Source organism: Falco peregrinus, chromosome 4 (assembly GCF_023634155.1).
Source record: "Falco peregrinus isolate bFalPer1 chromosome 4, bFalPer1.pri, whole genome shotgun sequence".
Classification (NCBI taxonomy): Eukaryota; Metazoa; Chordata; class Aves; order Falconiformes; family Falconidae; genus Falco; species Falco peregrinus.
The window spans coordinates 90,434,786-90,454,838 of NC_073724.1; the positions used below are offsets into that span (position 1 = coordinate 90,434,786).

General features: G+C 40.4%; 1 protein-coding gene and 1 long non-coding RNA gene across 6 annotated transcripts; one reads left to right on the plus strand and one right to left on the minus strand.

Moving 5' to 3' along the window:
- Nucleotides 1–386: 386 nt before the first annotated feature.
- Nucleotides 387–18,569, minus strand: CPB2 (carboxypeptidase B2). Of its 2 annotated transcripts, XM_013301434.3 has the most exons (11): nt 18,456–18,568; nt 14,375–14,450; nt 11,614–11,738; nt 11,414–11,522; nt 10,773–10,874; nt 10,118–10,222; nt 7,409–7,525; nt 6,335–6,425; nt 2,671–2,873; nt 757–841; nt 387–636 (listed from the first exon to the last, which is right to left on the minus strand). In XM_013301434.3, the coding sequence occupies exons 1-11, from the start codon at nt 18,533–18,535 to the stop codon at nt 452–454; spliced, it is 1,278 nt and encodes a 425-aa protein (XP_013156888.2). In that variant the 5' UTR covers nt 18,536–18,568; the 3' UTR covers nt 387–451. The 2 variants fall into 2 exon arrangements, with proteins under 2 accessions (XP_013156888.2, XP_027646481.1); XM_027790680.2 differs by lacking the exon at nt 10,118–10,222 and having other exon boundaries at nt 18,456–18,569.
- Nucleotides 522–8,215, plus strand: LOC129784335 (uncharacterized). 4 transcript variants are annotated; one of them, XR_008746926.1, is made up of 3 exons: nt 522–658; nt 3,526–4,804; nt 6,530–8,215. It is a non-coding gene; the product is annotated as an uncharacterized LOC129784335 (long non-coding RNA). The 4 variants fall into 4 exon arrangements; XR_008746925.1 differs by having other exon boundaries at nt 532–658; nt 3,543–4,804; XR_008746924.1 differs by lacking the exon at nt 522–658 and adding an exon at nt 848–2,659 and having other exon boundaries at nt 3,543–4,804.
- Nucleotides 18,570–20,053: the final 1,484 nt, after the last annotated feature.

The following is a 20,053-nucleotide window of genomic DNA, read 5'->3' on the forward strand; positions in this document are numbered from 1 at the left end:
CAGCAAGAAGTTGTCAGGTGAACATCCTTTTTGTTTGACAGTGGAAACAATGAATAGGGTTGTTTTCTTGTAAGGAAGTCCTATAATAGTCTGAATGACCATAATTGGGGAATTTGTATGGATGGGATCTGGCCATCATGCTGCATGTCAGTCAGGGGCCCATTAGATGCTAGATCACCTGGAGGTCCCACCATCCAGAGAGACATAAGATTATCTATGCTATTCTCCCCTTATAGTGTGCAATACATATATATATGTAGTGCGCTGAACTACCATTGTAGGTATAGGTATATAAGTATGGTTGGAAAAAAACTGATGTATTCTAAAATGAAGTATAGGGGCTGCAATCATACTTTATTTTTTGGCCTATATATAAATACTTCTAATAAAGTAGAAAGCTTTTTTATTATTGAGCTGAGTACAGTCATGCTGAAATAAGTTATATTCAACATCACAAATTTTCAAGAACGTGTTGAGCTATCTCTTTGACAGCAGAAAGTGCTTCTAAGCAAGTAGGTTTAATTTCATGAGGAGGAAGCAAAAATCCGTAAGTTCCTGTGTCCCGAAGCTCAATGGTAAAGGAATATTTAATGCCAAGATCATAAGCCCAGTCATCTGACCCTCCAGGAGCTAAATCTGTGTGAGGAAGGGAAAACAGGTAAGTTACCTGAAACCAGAACTTCGGTTCGAAAGCTGTTTTCTGATGCTAGCAAGGATACACTGTCATGCCTACTGTTGCAGTAAAATCGTACTTACAAATTGTTCGTGCACCAGCACCAAGTTTGTAAGTTTTCATTGTTGTCCTCTTTATAGCTGTAGCTGCTTTCTTTGCCAGACTTTCCTGAAATTAAACAAAATATTAGTTTTATAGCCTTGTGATAATAGTTAATATGTATGGATTTACTTACACTGTATTCTGGATCTCTCATTTGTTAAATACACTTACAAAAAGGCTTTAGAAAATCCACAGAAGCTGGTTAAAATTTTCAGCGTATGTCCATGCTACCAATTGCGTTTCTGCTATAGCTAGGTAAAAAATACAGATGGGACTGTACTACCACTTCAGGCAGCAAACTGTTGTCAAACCATTTGTTCCCACTTGTATTTTTCCTTTTCTACCACAGTATTTAAGTCACTGTTGATTTCTATAGTAGTATTGAGAAAAATGGCAGAAAAATATTTTCATTGAGGGAATTCTACTCTTAAGCCATGAGGAAGACTTAAATGCCTAGAATTAGTGCAATCTCTTTCTGCCTTGTAGGGAAGGAGTCACAAATGCATTATTACTGTTCACTCCCAACTGCATTTTATTGCAGTATATAAAGCAGTTTGTTTCAGGAAATTAAACAGCATCTGAGACAGCGTAGGAATGTATGTTGTTTGGAGTTAGTTTGTTCTGTATTTACGTTACTCAATTTTTTTTGTTTCTTCTGAACTCACTGTCACTAGTTACCAATGGAGATGCTATACTGGACTGTCTGGGGTTTTGTCTAATTAAGTAGGATGTTTCCAATGTTTTAACTGTGCACTTCTTTACAGTCCTCTTATCTCTACAACATATGTTTCTTAAAACGTTTTTTAAAATATGGTTTTTAAAAATAGAGTGTTAGGTAAAATGGGAGATACATGAAGTTGAAAAGCAGAAAAAATGACAGCAGTGCGTGCAAATGTCAATCCTGTATCTTTATAAATTCTCTTACTGCCTGCCCTTATGTCATGTAGCATATGAAGTGACCTGTCCACCTCAGACATGTGCTGTCTTCCCATATGGCAAATCCTAAGCCTGCAAAGCTGCTTTCTGGTCTCCTTTACATGATTTCTACTCCTTTCTGCTAGGGAGGAGCTCTTGCTGCTAATAAAAGAATTAATTGCTGTGGCACTTGGAGCTTAGGAAATGACAAAAGTGGGCTGGGAAGCCCAGGAGAGGGAATTCCTTGCTCTAGGGAATTTGATGGCTTTAGGTAAAACAAATATGACTGAGCTGTCCACCTACTCTGACAGCTTAATTTTTCTGTGTTAGCAAATCCCATTTTAGCCTAGGTATCCTTTCCAGGTCCAGACAAATTCAGTGTTACAGTCAGTAGGAAAAAGCAGCAGCTACTTTTTCTGTTTTGACCTCTGCCTGTCTTCTAGGAGAGTTTTTACTGTGGGATCTGGTGGCTCAACAATTAAGCGGGATACATTTTCCATCCTACCATTAGGACCATTTTAAATAAGTATCCGTGGCAAAAACCTTAATAAAAGTAGCAAGTATCCACCAGAATACTTCATTGCTTAGGTATGTGGAGGATATTTTTCAGTTATACACCCAAGTAATTTCAGAGTTTGTGTAAATCATACAACACAATCAGGAATTTACAGAAGTGTCCAAACTTTTCAAAGTGTCCAAAAAAACCAAGATACTGCTCTTCTAGCAGCACCTTCAACATATCAGAGGTTGGAATATCTAGAATGGATATTTTCATTTTTCCGTGGTCTTTAGAAGAAGCTTGCTGTCTTACATGCTGCTAGACCAGCCCAGACTTCTTTAAGATCTTGAGAACATAAAGAGAAATCTCTTTTCCTAATTCTTGATCCTTAGAGCACTGTAACTCCCTCATTACAAGCCTAACCAAGCAGGATAAGAAGTTCTGAAATAAATGTGAAACTTCAGGAGATGGTAAGACTTACCAACTCATCATGGTCTTTGCTTTTGTCCATAGTGTAAGAATATGGAAACAATACCAACTGGGAGTAAGAGTGCATGGTTATGTAGGCTTTAATGATGTCCTTGTGATCTCTGATAAAACGAGCCACTGCCTTCACTTCAGGCTCAGACTCTGGGTAGGGTCCACAGTATATCTCGTGACATTCATAGGGAGATGCTCCTTCCCCTGTAACAAAAAAGCACACAGTGTTACTCCTTGACCACTTCCACATTTCTGTTGGTCTAATGAAAGAGCAGAGTATGGTACTAATATGCAAGAAATCATGGACTCTGCCATGCTATGGAAAAAACTTGCATATTGTAAAAATCATTGTGAGCCTATTAGGGTTTCTCACCTACCTCCTGAAAAAAATATGGAGAAGGTGAAGAAAAATAAATATTCAAAGACTGGATATAAAGTATTAGAGGAGAGGATGAATATGCTCCCTTTAAATTCATCAAGAAAAGGCTGTGAGATCCCTTCTTAAAATCTAGAAGTACTACAGGAAAAAGGCAGTTCTAATCTCAGGGGGAAAGCAAACTGCCAATTGGAAGTTGAAGAAACGCAAATGAAAATGAAGGGTTCTAAGAATGAGGAAAACTAGGCACTGGAATAAGTTACCGAAAAGACAACTAGGATTCACCATTTTTGCTATCTTCAGAATAAGACCAAATAACTTTCTGGAAGCAGCTTGGTTCTTTAGTATTAAATGTCAGCTTTTCATGTTTTAATAAATTTTGTAAGTTTTCCCCTTTGCTACTATCTGTAGTTTAAATGGTTATTTATCCTTAAGTCTTATGCAGGAATAAAGCTCACTGAGTGCTTTAACACCCACAAGACTTTCTTCATCCACAGGCACTGGGAGACTTTAAGAGATGTCCGTCTTCCACAAATCAATAATGCCAGTTACATCTGCAGAGTAGCAGCGCTGTAGAAGCAACACAAGGTATTATCATACGGTACAGGAGAGAAGGAAATGTCTTCTGGTGCCGGTGATATCTAGGGGAGATCTATAGCATGCCACAAAGTAGTGGGGAGCGTATCTGGACACCAAAACAACTTAAAAGTTTTTGATAGATATATATTTTAGTTAATTAAAAGTTGCAAAGCTCTGTACAGGTGTATATGGATGAAATGTAGCTGTGATAGACAGAAAAACTAGGTTTGTAGGTCATGTTACCTGGCTGTCAATGCTAAGAATAAACCTGTATTTTCATGCATTCAACTGTTGCACAGATACTGCAAGCCCCTTCTTAATATCAGTGACTGAAAATACATCCTCATATGACCTACACCCTTGTGTGACACAGCAGAAGAAGCAGAAATAATGTAGTGAGGAGAGCACGCTGTGGGGGAGAAGTGTCAACAGAGACACTGACTCTGGGAAATGTAGGCTGGGGGGTCAGAAACAAGGGTAGTGAGGCAGAGAGGGCTGTGATATGTTTATGTTCTGGGATACATATATATGCCTTAATGCTTCTGAATTGAGGGAGATTTCACAGACGGTCCATGAAAATTCATACACATGAAAACAAACAATTCCTAGCATCTATATGAAATCACGTGAAGGTGACAAAATGACAGTGTTAAATTTTACACTGTTGTGTTTTGCAGAGAAGTGAGTACTGTTCAAGGAAAAAGGCAATGAAGAATCTCTTGGCTGGCAGTCTTGGATGAATGTTCTGTCTGCTTTCCTATATTCTTGGTCGTACTCAGAACAGCCAACTAAGGAAATAATGTAGAAAACGTGGAGAAAAAAATTAAGTCTTGGTTCCAGTGAAATTCAGTTCCACAGAGCAAATTCCAAGATTGCGCATTGCTTTTAGTGGAGTAATTTTTCTTTTTAATGGTATAAAAGAAGAGCGTAAGGTATCACTGCATTTAGTATATTTTGCTCTTCATAGAAGACATGAAGGCATTGTTCATAAAGTTCATAGAGTTGCTATCTGAGCAGCTGAAGGGGAAGAACAAATAAACACAGCAGTATATTTCTAATTAAATTCACAGATCTAAAACCTGGAATTTAGTGGTGGTACAAAGTATATTCACAAGAGCACTGAAGCCAGTGGATGTCTGAACATTTGACACCCCTGACTAAAACTCTTCACTGTTTAAAGGTAGGTGAGTAAAGATTAAATGGCATGTTTGCATGAATTTGTGGTCATTTCCCATGAACATAATTGTGTTACTGTATTCAATTGGCACAGCTAGTAATAATTACAAGTGTTACAACGTGATAAAACTCCAGGTTGGTTCTTCTGAGGATCCTGTTGAATGCCTGGTGTTTCACACAGCTACAGCTGTGTGAAATAATGGAGATTCTGCAGTTAGTATGTTCTGGATCAAATCTGTTCAACCATTGCTATCAATGGCTAATGCATCTGAATCGGTTTAAACATTATTTTTATGCTAATTAAGAAAACTATTACTTTTTTTTGGCATTTTACTGTCTGTGTAATTAAGAAGTAGAAACCTAGGGAGATCCTTAGCAATCATCTGTTTAAGTTATTTTAAGCCTATTTGGTGCCTAGACTAATCTGTACAGTTGTTTCTCTCCAATGACCTTGCAAGGTGCTGAGGCTTCTCTTTCTTATGTTTTCAACCATGCCTAACTGAGGAGTGTAGCATGGCTGAAAACCAGTATGAATACTTCCCTAGTTACTCAATTAAGATGTTCTGGTTTTGCCTTGTAAGAAGGTGTACATTTTGTCCAAAGGCTTACTTGGAAAGGAAGTACTTTCTAATCTACCTGTATTCTTCTGCTCTATGTAAACTAGAATAATTTCTCCTCTTCCAAAGTTGTTCACCACCCACCAAAAGTGCTTGACAAGTTGAATGCACCACGTTATATAACCTTGCCCTGAAACTATTGTCAGTCTTGTCCAAGTTCTGTCTTTATGACATATTTATACTGAATATCACTTTTAAATCTATGTATTTAGTCCTTATCTTCATAATTCTGTGCCTGAAAAAAGGTATATTTTTCTCTATATAATAGCCATGGATGGTAAGTAAATAACTTTATTCCCAGTTTAGCAATGGACTAAAATGGCTGAAAGTCATACAGGACATCACTGTCAGTAGTGAGTGAAGGCAGGTCTGATCTATATGGCAACATGTTAGTTCTGCAGACTATTAAGTACTAACGTTCCTGCAGTTAAGTAAACATGATAGAGCCTTGACAAGGAACATTCAGAGCGAAAAAATCTTGGTTACCTAGGCATTACTGAAAAATGACTGAGGTGATTAGTTCATGCAACATGGTAGAGCATCTGCTCAACTGGATGGTGCAGTAGGCCTTGGGTGACATGGCAAGGGCCACCTCATCCCTCTTTCCTCCTCATCAACAGTCTGCACCAGGTGTGTCATGGTGTGATGCAGTGGATGGGTTCCAGGGTCCTGGTTCTCTCCTGTCATCATGCTGAGAAGAGATTAGTCCCCAGTGTGGCACCTGGGGAGGAAAAATCCTGAGTCCCAACAAAAAGTGTCTCAAAATGGGGATGTGTTCACTGGTTCATAACGGATATTCAGGTTCATTTATCTGTATATCAACTTTGTGAAATGGTAAATGAAAAAATTTTCAAAATAAAGATTTTTAAAAGCTAAAAGTGAGGCAGGGGTACAATAGGAAGGAAATAATGTCATACCACACCAGCGTGCATCAAAATTCCTGTTCATGTCAGTACCGATGCACTTGCTGTTACCGTGTGATGAGCGGCTCTTTCTCCACAGCCGATTCTATGGAAAGAGTCACACAAGCCATGTTCAGGAGAAAAGCTGAGAAAAGCAATGCACCATCTCACTGGTTAGTTAAATGTGACTTCTCACTTGTGCCTCTACAGGTCACATGCCAATGAAGAGGCAAAGCACCAAGGGAGATTATAAAACTACAGTCTGATTGCCCGTGAGGCTGGCTGAGAAAAGGAGATGTTGAACAGGATAAGAAGTGGACATGTCTGGTCTGATTTCAATGGATTTGGACTGTGGAGGGAGGAGAGAAGACACACAGTTTGGCCAGGTATTTGAGTTTAGGAGTCCAAGTGCAATCTTTCTGTAGGCATTCCTGACAGCATGTGGAAAGTTGGAAATCTGGTGTACAGCTGTTGAGGTGTATCGATGTAGTTATCCAAATGTGAATCAAGCTGGGTTGAAGATCGAATTGAGTAAAAGAGTGGAGGAGATTTATCTTTTTGAAACTTGAGTGAAGGATCTGAAAATCAAAGAACATCTCAACAGCTGGGAATTTCCAACCAATAAATAAAATCCTTGGCAAAAGATACCTTCATTTATCTGAAACAAAAAGTACTCGGAGAACAGGGCTATATTGCAGGAGGAGGAAGTGAATTATTGGCTGTGCTCTATGTGATGCAGCACACTATTCAGCTTGTGCTGGATTGTGCCATGTTTGTAACCTTGCTGCTGCAGGCTGGCACAGGCATTCCCTGACATCTGGAAGTATTAAAATCCCAGGATGAGGTTCTGTCATTTCCAAATGTGTTTCCAGCAGCTTGGAAGACACAAAAGTACAGTGACTCAAATGCCAATTAGTTTCAGTATTTTTTGTATTTAAATAGGGCAGAGACGCAGAAATCCCAAGCACAGATTAAGAGTTTGGGGTGTGCAGTTCCATGATGGAAATGATGCCCTAAGCATGCACACTGATAGTTTCCATAAACAGCACATCAGTACGTTGCACAGCCTGTCACAAAAGCTGTACGTACAGAGGGATGGCTCCACGTGTACACGTAGCCGTCCACATTCACAACAGGCATGACGTAGAAATCAAAGTGCTCCAGAAGTCTTGTCATGGTCCGATCTCTCTCACGCACATGGATTGCCTATAAAGCACAGGGGAAACTTAAAAACTTAAAAGTTTTTGTAATAGTGGTTTTCTTACCTTCCTAGAAAGGCACCTGATAGCATATGTGAAATAATTGTGCAATTATCAGACCAGTCTACCTCTTGATAGAGGCACGTCATGTCACAGAAATTGCTTAACAGCAAAGCAGCTCTTCGTTTAGAAGTGCCAGGGAAAGGGTAGGAATCAAACTGATACAGTCAATCAGATATACTGCAGTCTTTTAATGTTGGTCATGACATAGAGTTGAAGCCTAATAATAGGAAGGTTTGAGTTTTTGCTGCTTGTATAAATGATAGGAACCCTCCCTGTCACCGCAAATGCCACAAAGGCAGCATAAAATAAAGCAAGACCAAAAATAGCAAGTAACATTTCCGACGGCTGCTGTATGTAACATTTTCTCTTCTGGTCGCATTGTAAGTTCAATGCACTTGTATGCCAAGTCAGTAAGATCTACATTGCTAACTTTGCCTCACAGCCTATTTTGAAGGTGTTAGTGATACTAACCTGGTTGTTTGTCCACAACACGGAGGGGGAAATTTTAACCTAGATAAACAGGTTTGTTACGAGTGGAATAGACTAAGTCCTTAATCATATCTTTTTCTTGTTCTTTCTGCCTTACTTAAACCACCCTCTTTCATTTAAAATCCTTCCTAGTTTTCCTAAGGCAATGGACTTTCTCTGACTAAATGAGAAATGTCAATCTTTCTACAATCTTAATGACAAAATTAGATGATAAAGTGGACCCATTATAAAGAATGCCTAGCATTTGCTAGAGAGGGCTCATGATTTTAATGTGTGTGTGTGTGTGTGCAGATGTGTATTAATGTCAGATTTTAAAACGTTACTTTGTGAATTGTTATAGAAATAAAATTTGAATTTAAAACACGTCAATTAGATCAAGGGGATGGAGAACCTAAATGTTCAGCTTGTTACTTCTGAAAAATGCTGCAGGGATGTGTCACTTGGAAAGTGGCAGCACAGCTGGTTATTATTTGGAACAGAATGAAAAGGGCAAATGCATTTCTCTCAAAGGGAACCTTGGAGGCTGGGATTATCAGTGGGTCACAAGTATATTCAGCTGTATCTGTTCCTAACTCCTTCAATTTCTTTTCAAATGTTATAGTCATTGAGGTTTTATAGTTGTGACTGAGGACAGAAATAAACACATTTATCATCATCATTATTATTATTATTGTTGTTATCTTCACCATCATCATCCATAGTTCCATCATGGCCAAACCATAATTCATGTTTCAAGGACTCATCTATGTTGTTTCTCTGGCTATAGTACTGGTGATTGTGAAGTCTCCATCTCATCCAGCTTTTTTTTACTGTGAACTTTGCTTCTGTGAAAATGTAACAATAATATCTCGGGATATTTACTGAGCAAGCTGGACAACCTTGTCTGAGACAGAAAGACCTTAGGAGCATTTTTCTGTTCCGTACTAGGAACTGGGCCATCAGCTCAGCATAATGAGTTGAGCAGAGATGCATTAAATTCAAAAAGATGGAGGCAACATATGTTAAAATCCAGGTGCAAAAAATGGGTTTTGTATCTTTCGGTGTACCTTTGTTCACTATGCTGAGCAGCAAAGATATTAAAGATACTAAAGATCAGATGTGACCATTGGTCTGTGGCAGCTCATCAAGGCTGGTCAGGCTAAGCCCATACATACTACAGTTTGATCCCACCTACTTGATCCCCAGATTTACTAGTTTCCATGAACTGTTAGTATGCCTGTGGCTGGCAGTTATTGGTCATGTTCTGGAGGTCTGAAAGGAGGGTGTCTGTACAGGGGTACCTTCAGAAGAAGGTGACTTGTGTGACCTCATTCTCTGAATGAGGCAGATCCAGAAAAAAACAGGAGCACAAATAGAAAATGCAGAGCAATAGCAGCAGGTGACTCATCACAGCAAGTGCTGTATAGAGATTGCTGGCGTGCATGCTGGTGTGGAACTATGCCATGCCTGGCACAGGCAAGTGTGGGGTACCTATTGCTCTAGGAAGGCACATAGGGAAGAGCCAAGGCTTGTAGGACATCTTGAGGTCACTCTGGGTGTCCTCTGATCTACTCCAGGCAGTGCCAGCTGCAGTAATATGAGCATGAGCCACCATGTGTTGTATGACCCAGAGTCAAGGTAATTGCTCAGATCCATGTGGCAGTTTAAACATATCCTTCGTAGATTACCAAATACTTGCTTTTCTTGGCATGCCCTCTGCATCCCTGACTGTTCATAATTATAAATGTCTCTTGAATTTGCTGTACATACTTCGGGGTTTATTTCATACTTGAGGATACATCTGAGCTCTTTTGCATTTGATCCATGTGACTTTCTGTCTCTCTGTCACACACATACACTGCCCCCCCCTCCATCTAGTGACACACACATACATGCACATACACTGCTGTGTATGCAGCTTAGACACAAATCCCATGTGTTGGTGTTATGGAAGTAAATGGGTTAAGACTTTATGGAGCTCAGAGTGCAATTGGACAGAGAAGGTAAATGTCATAAAGATTTTTTGCTATGATTTGAAAACAGTAATCAGATGTGATTATCTACTCACATGGCCTATGAACCACAGGCAAAAAGCAGGAGAAATCCATTCTCTAGCATGGATACCACAGTCAATCCATATGGCACTTTTGGATTTTTCCTGGTTTTTAGAAAGCTAACAAAAGAGAATTTGTATTAAAATGTCATTGCTGTAAAGTGTACCACATAAAAGTGAAAGTGAAAAGAGTAACCAAGATGGAAGAAGTATCTGTCTTCTAGGGAGGGCTTAGACTGATCCTGGGCCAGGATACTGTCTTACGTTCACGTACAGTCAGAGAGCCACATTCAGACTGCCTGCAGCAAGCTCCTAACATAGACACCAAGACTACAGCAAGATCTGAGGTCAAGTAAGCAGATGGCCAACTATGCAGGGCAACAAACTAGGTTGGCTTCATAGTCAACAGAGGAGGGTATCCACCATGCCAGTATTTCATGCCTTTGGATGATGGCCTAGATGTGATAGCTTCTTTGTGACCCAAAAAGGAACCTAATGTGGTCAAATGCCTTTGCAAAGGTGATGCACCTTACCAGAAGAAAGTAGGAAACTTCTAAAAACCAAAAAATCGCCATAGAAGTATAGATTTAAGAAAGTATTCTGGCCAAACCCAGTCTCACTTGCTTACGTTAGGACTTGGAAAGTTTTTGCATTTAAGTCACAGCTGTACCTTCAGAATATAAAGTGGTCGTTTTTCATATGATGATCCAATATATATTTTCTGGAGGAGGTCAGAATGGAATTTCACTGCTTCTTCCATCCAATGATATATCTGCAAGGATGAAGTTAATAAACAGATCTTCTCCCTATTGTTTTCCTTCATCCCTGAAAGTGGTCTAGACTTAAATTCATTCTTCCTCCCAAAATCCTGCCTCTTTAGCTGATGGGAAAGAAAAACTAGCAATTCAGCCCACTTACCACTTGGCCTGACTTTAATTTCTTTTAAAATAGTAAGGTAAGATACAGTCACAACACACTCCAAGTATAGCCCTGAAATTCCTCTTTAGTTCTGTTTGGCTAAATTATTATTCATTTAATTTTAAAAATATTTATATGTTGTTTTGTGATTTCATTTTGCTTCTGTATTGACTGTACTTGAAGGGCAGTTTGAGGCAATACATGTATGAGAGATTTTGTCTGGTGCTTCATTCTTTCTCTATGAAGCCATTACAGTAAATACGACTCCCAGTGGTTAAGCAGTACAATGACAATTATTTAAGTGTTGATGATTTCTTTCCCTATCTCCATTCTCAACCATAAGACAAATTTCACCCCTTGAATCTACAGAGGATTATAACAAAAATATCTTACTTCTTTCATTGAATGGTAGTGTTCATAATATGATGAAGAGCTGCGTGGGCTGAAGGTGTCATTGATAGTCTGGTTTTCAATAAGTCCTCGAACATCTTCCACCAAGACTCTGAATAACAAAGAAAGAGCACAATCTCCTGTTAAATAAATGATGAACAACTTCACAGAAACATTCATGACAACAAATAAAAAAAACGTACTTGTGTTGGATGGTCAGTTGTCTTAACTGAGCTTTTGTGCTATTTATGCTGGACTCCCTGACATAGAAATGGACGTCTCTGTCCTTCTTGATGTTTTCAACCACAACAGGTTGCCAGAGAATGACCTGCAAAGTTTTCAAAACCATTTTATTTTTTTTACTGAGGAAAGAAAAACTATTCTTACTAGTATTTAGTAAGTATTTTGAAAATAATCAAAGCATATGTTCAATTTAAAAGACTAATTGTAACAAGCAGTTTAGCGTTCCCTGTGTTGTGTTATAGCTTTCTGCTACTGCTGGAAATTAAACATGTATTTAAGAAGTGTTTATAATGACTTCTGCACATAAATTCATAAATCAAGAACAAAGACAGGAACATAACCTTTTCTGAGAGAGTATTTCTGGTATATGTTTAGCTGGTTATTATGTTACATGTTTTCAGGTCTGCTGAGAGTTATTTTCCCTGAGGGTATTTTGAGAATTAATGAAGATCAGACCCGTCTTTGTAGTTATTGTATTTGCTGATGACTTTGATCAGGGATGAAATAAATGCCAGAAGGGGTTTGAAATAAGTCAAGTTGAAGCAGCAGTACAGAGATTAGAAAAGGGAGGAAAATAAGAAAATGAGATTCTTCTTGGTAAAATTAAATCTTTTTGCAATAATAAGATCAGAAGCCAACATATTCAATGCAGACTGAAACTTTAGAACCAGTAATACCAAAAGATCTAGGGGTAACAGTAAGCAGAAAATTAGGCATGAATTTACAATGTGAAAAAGGTCAACATAGTTCCTGGATGCATTTTAAAAGGCATAGAGCATGGAGTGACCAGACAATAGGGTTTATTTTTTTCTTTTCTGGTGCAGTTGCACCAGGAATATTATACTCAGGGCATCATGTTTCCAGGCATGTATGACCTGTCAACTGTTTACCTCATTAATTTCTCAGAGAACATGTCTGCAAAATCATACAGAAAACTCATCCATGCTTTTAATCAAGACTTTGGAACAACAAATGGTAAAACATTTGGCCCCTGGATGTATTACTGCAATGTGCTATACAAAAGGCTGAGCTAGTCTCAGTGTAGCCTTCTCAGACATTATTGGTAGGGTAGCAACACATCAAACAGCATTGTTTGGAAAACCCATCCAAGAAGCAAGCTCAAGGCTTAGCTTGCCAGCGCTGCTTTCCCTGTTGTCCTGACTAGTTTGCTGTCTGCACTGGTGTGCAACAGTTCAGATTTAGTTTCTCTTTGGTGTAGGCATTTTTTGAATTGAGAGTAAGGAAAACTAAGGAACTCTGGATTGACACAGGTGAGGTGTCAGAGGAGCAATGAACGGGCGTAAATGGGAGACTTTGATAATGCATATATGGTTATTGGTCTCTTTACCCGTCATCAGCAATGGTCAATACTGCCCCAGGGCCACTACAAATAATTCTGTTGTAGGTGTGCACTGTCTGGGTCTTCTGATGGATACTACGTGCAATGTGTGTGCTGCAAGAACAAAGGATTTCCTTTGTTTTAAGTTTTTGCTTTCCAGCTTTTGCGGGAGTAGCACCTGTAATTAGCCTGATAATTCTTCTTGTAAGATGATAACTTTCAGTTGCTTCTTTTTTGCTAGATTGTAACCATTAAAATTTGTTGGGAGGTACTATTTGTGTCTTCCTGTTCCCTTTCCTATTCCTATTGCCCTTCGTTTTCCCATTCCCTTTCCCTTTTCTTTTTATAACTTGCCCAGTTTATAGCCATGAAAAAAATGGACAGTTTATAACCCTTGAAAAATTTTCAGTTCACATATTCATGGAAATGACTTGTGAATTGCTCTTTCTGCACTGAATGTGCTGCAGTTGTTCATGACTTCTTGGGGCTCCTGTGTACAAGAAAGTGAACAATGACGGTGGTGAGGAAAAGATGGAGGAGGGGAGATTTGTTTTGGTACAGCAAAGGACATGGGTTATGTGAGTTGACTTGTGAAGGTGGAAAAGAGCAAGGAAGGTTATCGAGGTTTGTGAGAACTGAAGGGAAGGATCAGAAGATGCTAGTAGGGACAGCAGAGGAGTAGCAGGATTTTGGCGTGGGCATAAAATGAATAGGAGCTGAGAAAGACTGCGCATAGGCACCATTAAAAGCTTGAAGTCATCTGAGACACATCCTGGTTCATCCTGTAAATTATGTTGGTCAAGGGAACGGTTACACCTTTGTCGCAGAGTGATGGCTTCATACTGGGAGAGTGTGGTTGAACAAATGTTTTTGAAGAGGGAGAGATGCCTCATTTAAATTAAATGCTCTATTATTTAGTGAAAGATAGAAGCAATTAAAAAAAAAAGTATCGCTTAAGAGATTCTTATTTTCTAAATGCTGCTTTAAGTAAAATGCCGCAAAAAATCAGTCCTGATCTTCAAAGCTGTGCACGTCATATAGGTCAGGATTGCATTGGTCTAAAGTGCTGAGGGTCCCTAGCAAATGTATTTCTACTTACTGTGTGTTAGTGCTTTGACAATTTAGCGGTGTCTTAAAACACAAAATCAGTTGCAGAAATCTGAGCTCTGATATATGCACTACTATAACATTGTGAAGGAAGGGTCTTCTCATGTAAATCAGAAGGCAGCAGAGCAGTGAAAACCAAGCATTTGCTGAGTTGCTGTTTTAGAACAAGTGAATGAAAGTGGGCTAAATCTTTCTCTGTGGGGAGAAGCAGTATTAGTGCACTTGGGGGAGAATAATTTGTCCTAGAGACCGGAGAGACAGAAGGATCTGTGTACCTCAGTTGTGTTCAGTAAATCCTGAAGGGCTTCAACCTGTTCGTCTGTTTGTGGGCGAGCGCACAAAACTTCATCCCTGAAAACCAAGGGTATTTAGGTAAAGCACAGGTACTTGGAACTACTCTAGGTCATGCAAAAGTAGAGAAGCAGTCTTGGCTTTTCTTGTCTTCCCTGGCTTGGCTGCCATGAACTCAAAGAAGATTCAATAATGAAGATGCTGAGCCCCATTCCAGCCTCTGCTTCTGCCAGTCGGTAAAATCCATAAAAGACGTGATGCAGGGCTTTGTTAGCCAGTATCTACTGCTGAACTCTGAAACTGCTCCTGGGAGCTGGCACCAGACGGCAGCGACCAGCCCCAGCTAATCTGGAGTGCAGCAGCACCTGTGGAAAACTAGCCTAGACCAAGACGACAGCTGTCCTGTTCTCCCCCGAGTTCTTGGTTTCAGTCACTGTTCAGCAGAGGCATGAGTCCTCCCAGTCTGGGAAAAGCCCTCCCAGTTTGGCAAAAGCCAAACATGATAGTTTGTAGAGGTGCAGAGGCTGCTACCATCGTTATTCCTACTCCAGTCCAGTTTTTCTGATCTCCTCATTTCTGTCCTCCTGCCAGGTATGGTTTCCGTTGGTCTGTACCACTGTCCTCCCCCTCTGCTGGGTAACTAATACTCCCCTTCTACTTAAAACCCATGGTCTGGACATACTGTACACGAGATGGTGCTTCCCAGCTACTCCATGCCTGACCCCACCATCAGTGACAGAAGTGAAATTAGCTTTCTGGAAAGAAAAAATACCACTTTGCATTGTAAATCCAGCCTCGATCTTCAGTGCCCTGCAAGCCACGTAGTTCAAAATTGCATTGAATTAATATGAATTAAAATAATTTGTGTTTGTAGAAGGAGGAGACTCAGGGGAGTGTCAGACCTCTATTTCCATTTTCTGGGTTGGGGTGGCTTTTGGCCCTCCCATCATGTGGAGTTGGTGGCAGTGCGTAAACCAGACACTGTGGAAGTCCCTGCCAGCCCTGTCTGCAAACACTGTCCTGAAAAGAAAACAGGCAGAGCCCTCAAAAGTAGTGTTTTCAAGCTGTATACCATGATTGTCATAACTTGTTGTTGTGACTGATTTCAAGCAAAGACCTGACAGCATCTGGCAACCAGGTGATTCATCTTTTCTACTTTTAGCCCAGCTCCAAGCAATCACTGTTGTTTCTCATGCAGAACCAACAATATGCCATCCCTATTTTTGCCTCCACCATCATTTGACAAAGCATCAAAAAGTCATTAGGGATAGGCATAGCTGGCAGTTTGCCTATTTCTTTAGGCAAGTGCACTCCAAAGTGTGTGTTTGGGGCTACTTTAAAAATGAATTCATCTTCCTGTATCTGGGGAAGTCTTTTCACAGGGGAGACTAGAAAAGGGCTTCTGCATCTGGTTTCGTCCTATGATTCCCACAGCCTGAGAGTACCATAATGAGGAAGCTGGTATATAATTGTACCGCACCATTTGTTGCACAAATATTTCAGCTGAGTGTGGTAAGTGCTGGACAGGTGGTAACTAGCAGCAATTCCTCTATAGCTTGTGTTGGTAGGACCTGAATACACCGAACAAACTGATCCAATGTCTGCCCTTGCTTTTGTAGTCATGTTTAACATGGGGAGTATTAACAGACAAAATTGTAGTCGTTAGGCTTCTCAGTTCCTCTGCTTTGATTTGGCATTATACCCCCTTTCATCTGTCTTCTGCCCCAGCCCTGTTAGAAAACACCCAGACAAAAGCTCTAGTTACTGCCTTTATACCAACCTTAGAAAGAGCCCTCCACCCCAGCTTCCTTGCCCTGCCTGCTGCTCTGGTACAGCTGGACTTGAGCACACCTCTTTTCTTTCACTTTCTGCCCTTGTGCCCAGCTTCCCTGGTTGCTCTTGGAGTTTGTCCTTAAGCTGATCCCTCTCGTTCCCCTCCTCCAGCTTTCTGCCGGGGTTCCACTGGAGTCTATCGCTGTTCCCCATCTCTTTTTCCTCTCCCTTTTACTTCTGGATAAATAGAAGTCCAGCTGCTGTCTCCACACTACAATGTTCAGGTCTTATCTGTAGCTAAGACAAAGAGAGTGGGATGCATTACGGTTCATTTTGGATGGTTCTGGTATCTTCACCTGAGCTAGTCACTCTCTTAATAAAAAAACAGGCACTTTCCAGGCCCAGTTAACCTGAGCTGATTTAGGTGTGTGTGCTGAAGTGGAATGTATTATAACCTAAATACACATCTTTTTCTCCACTAGCTGTACAGGAAGGTGAAGAGACTTGCTTCCATGCAGAACTGCGTAGAAATCCCATACAGTCCGATGAATCCCACCCAGGGGCCCTGGCCACCATCTCACAGGTTGACTTAAATTAGTGCCGGCTCTCAGCAGGCATTTCTGTGTCTTCATCCCTCCTTGCCACTGTGTTCCTCAGTCACTAGGAAGGCCGTCAGCATCACATGTCACACAGGCCCTCAGAAACAAGGCATCAGCATGGATGTGTCTCTCTGTCCTCGTAGCCTGGCTTGGTTTAAACCTTGCGCTTGTTCTTTCTGACTAACATCACCTGGGGAGAGGCCTCCCTACTTGTCTCCAGCTGAATGCCTTGCTCTGGCTCTAGCAGGTAGTGTTACTAAAGGAGTGCTGCCAGCATCGTCTCCTGTTCTGGTCCATGTAAGCTCTTTGTCTGCCTGGAGCACAGATGTCCGCTGTGGGCTCTCTTTCGTCCCACCTTTCTTTGGCTCTCAAACAGCCTCCAGCCTTGCCCTTTCCCTACAAGCGATCTAGGTGCCTTTCCAGTGTTATCGGCTCCTTCACAAGTCTCACACGTTCGGTATTTTCTTAGATGTCCAGATGCAGTAATCACACTATGACCTTGCAAAGGGAAGCTTTAATACATGACCACTAAATCCTCCAACAGCCTTCAGATAAAAGTAAAAAGTCAGATATAATGTATCACCTTTAAAATCTCATTATTTTAGCTCATAACTGGGGCTGAGAGGGTTAGACTCATGCTTTCCAGTGGGAAATGCCATATACTTCTGTAAGGGTCAGATAGTCAGTGTTTTATTTAAACACGAAATAAATGAACCTTCAAGCAGCACAGAGCAGTACTGCTTCACTGAATTCACCTAAAAACATGTTTAACTGTCCCCCTACTGTAACCCTCACACCGCCATAGCAACCTACTATAAAATGCGACTGCAAAACAAACAGATCAAAGATTCTCTTTTTAAGGCGTGAACTCAGTGGTGTTCACCTGTCACAGGTCTGCCGCTGGTGTGTGATGTGGAGTCACAGAAGAGCTGTGAGACATAATTCACTATTATTTATGTAGGTATTTCAGTCCTGGGAGGAGGTTGTTCAGCTTGCTTGATACCAAAACAGGAGGGGCTTATCCTTTTAGTTGTAGCTATTAAAACATTTCAGGTTTTTAAACCAGCTGTACATGTGGAAAATAAAAGCACTTTGCCTGTCTTCATCTCTGACATATGTTCTCATGCTTTAAGAAAGCATTTGGTTTCAGGGCATTTCTGAAGTTTATCAATAGGTAACAATAAAGCTGCTTCTGAAACATTGTACAAATGCAAAATGGTTATTCAAAAATGATTTATGACTGGAAAAACAATCATAAAAGCTGCTTTAGAAAGAAAACAGATTGTTAGCACTTTCTGAAATGGTTTCTCTTTCTACCTCAAGAAGTAATTCATTTAAGATCTTGTTTTAAGCCAAATGAAGCAAATTATTTTTTCCCATTAAGTTTCAGAATGCCCTTTATTGGCATTCAAAAGCACTGAATGAACAGAATTGATTTGCACTTAGACCGAAAAGAATAGTTTTAATATGATTAAAAACATAGGATTTATGGATGCAAAGAAGACTTGGAGTAATTTCATTTCCTCCACCATCTATATGTTAAATTGAACCACATATCCAATTACAAGAGCAATAAATAAATGTCAGCCTTTGCCAAATGTTTTCTTATGCATCTTGGAGTTCTTTTGCCTCAATACTTTCCCTGTCCCACACACCACCCACTAAAAGCCCAGTAGCACCAGCAGATACTTACTGTGCAAAACTGAAGAAGACATGCTTCTCTGGAATCCAGTTAAATAGGGTAAAAAAGAGCAGGTAAAACCTCATCTTCATGGCATCCACAGTGAAACAAAATGCAATTGAAAAACTGAGGGTTCAGGACCCACATTATTGATTTCAAAAATGTTATTTAAAGAGTAGTTAAAATTTAATACTGTCTCTCACCTCAACTCCAAACTCCCGGCGGCTAAGTCAATATGACAGAGCTCCCTGGGGAGGTCCTGCTTATATTGATGTCATCCGTGTAGGAAAGGATAAAAGTACATTTTGGACATTTTCATGTTGACAAGTCACTTTGTAATCTCAGCCTTTGTGTCATTTCATTGTGGCTACGAACTGCAGACATAAGAAAGAACACCACATGCAAAGTTTTTCTTTGATCCTCTAATAAATACAGAGGTCCAGCAGTAAGCTCTGTGTTCAGCACTCCTGTAGCACATCACAGCTAAGCATGAAGCAGGGTGAGAGGAGTGAGACTGAGGTTATTAAGTCCAAATGGAAAAATTCTGAGCAGGAAAGCTTATTTTGCTGGCATTTGCTAGCAGAGAAAACAAGGAGCAAGTGGGACATGATACCTACTGTTTAGGGCCATTCCTCTAGTTCAGGATGAGCACATCAACTGGGTGTCTGTCTTCCATAGCTGGCCTCTACCTCTTTGGTTAACACTGAATCCATCCAAGGATTTCAGATTGCTTGTGCTGCTCCGTGTCCTCTTTTCTGTGATGTTTTTACATCCATGTATTTTCCACATATCATGTTGGATTAGCTTTTTGAGAAAAAAAGTACCAGTGACTCTTCATCTCATTATTATTAATTTTGGCATGCCCCAAGATTTGCCTCCCATATTCCTATCCAAAGTTGTTCAGACAGGACATGCCGAAAAGCTGAATGAATTTGACATGTCCAGAATAGATCATCTCCATCTGCATTCTGTGCCTGAACAGTAAATGCAACTCGGCTAGCTTGTTGTCATGGTAGAAGTCCTCTTCTTCCATGCACCGACATACCAATTCCAGGCATGACACTGGTTAGAGAACACCCCAATGGCAGCCTTACGTGTGGGAGAACTGCTCACTTACATCTCCACCATCAGATCCACCCGCATTTTAGCTCTTGGCTGACCCTGTTGTATAGGTGCAGAATGATAAAACCATACCTGCTGTCTGATATAGAAGGTTTTTTTGGGTGAGTAGTGCCCAGAAACACAACATGGTTTTCTTCCAGAGGTAATTCATTCCGGTTTTCTTCCAGAGGTAATTCATTCCAGAGGAGGACCGAGGAGTAAATCAGTGTAAGCACAATGGGGGCACCAGGGAGCCGAGACCTGGACATGAATGGGGGAAATAAATTATTTGATGCTGTAGGGTGTAGCTTAGGGTTATAGCTGTAGAACTGGGTGAAAAATGCCTGGAGGCAAGCCCTGGAGCAGAAGTTAAGTAACATGGACTAGGCCATATCCACCAACCTCATCTAAAACAGCTCTGAAGTGGTCTGGATCAGAGCCAGTGCTTCAGTTAGGCAGGCAATCAGGTCTTCAGAGCTCAAATTCAGTCCTGGCTTTTTTAAATTTTT

What these genes read in the sequence shown, in the direction of transcription:
- CPB2 (XM_013301434.3), bottom strand. Translation starts at nt 18,535, where the DNA reads ATGAAGATGAGGTTTTACCTGCTCTTTTTTACCCTATTTAACTGGATT. An exon ending in CAACTGACCATCCAACACAA is followed by an intron (nt 11,523 to 11,613) that starts GTACGTTTTTTT and finishes TTTGTTATTCAG; the next exon opens with AGTCTTGGTGGAAGATGTTC. An exon ending in TGCTGGTGCACGAACAATTT is followed by an intron (nt 637 to 756) that starts GTAAGTACGATT and finishes TTCCTCACACAG; the next exon opens with ATTTAGCTCCTGGAGGGTCA.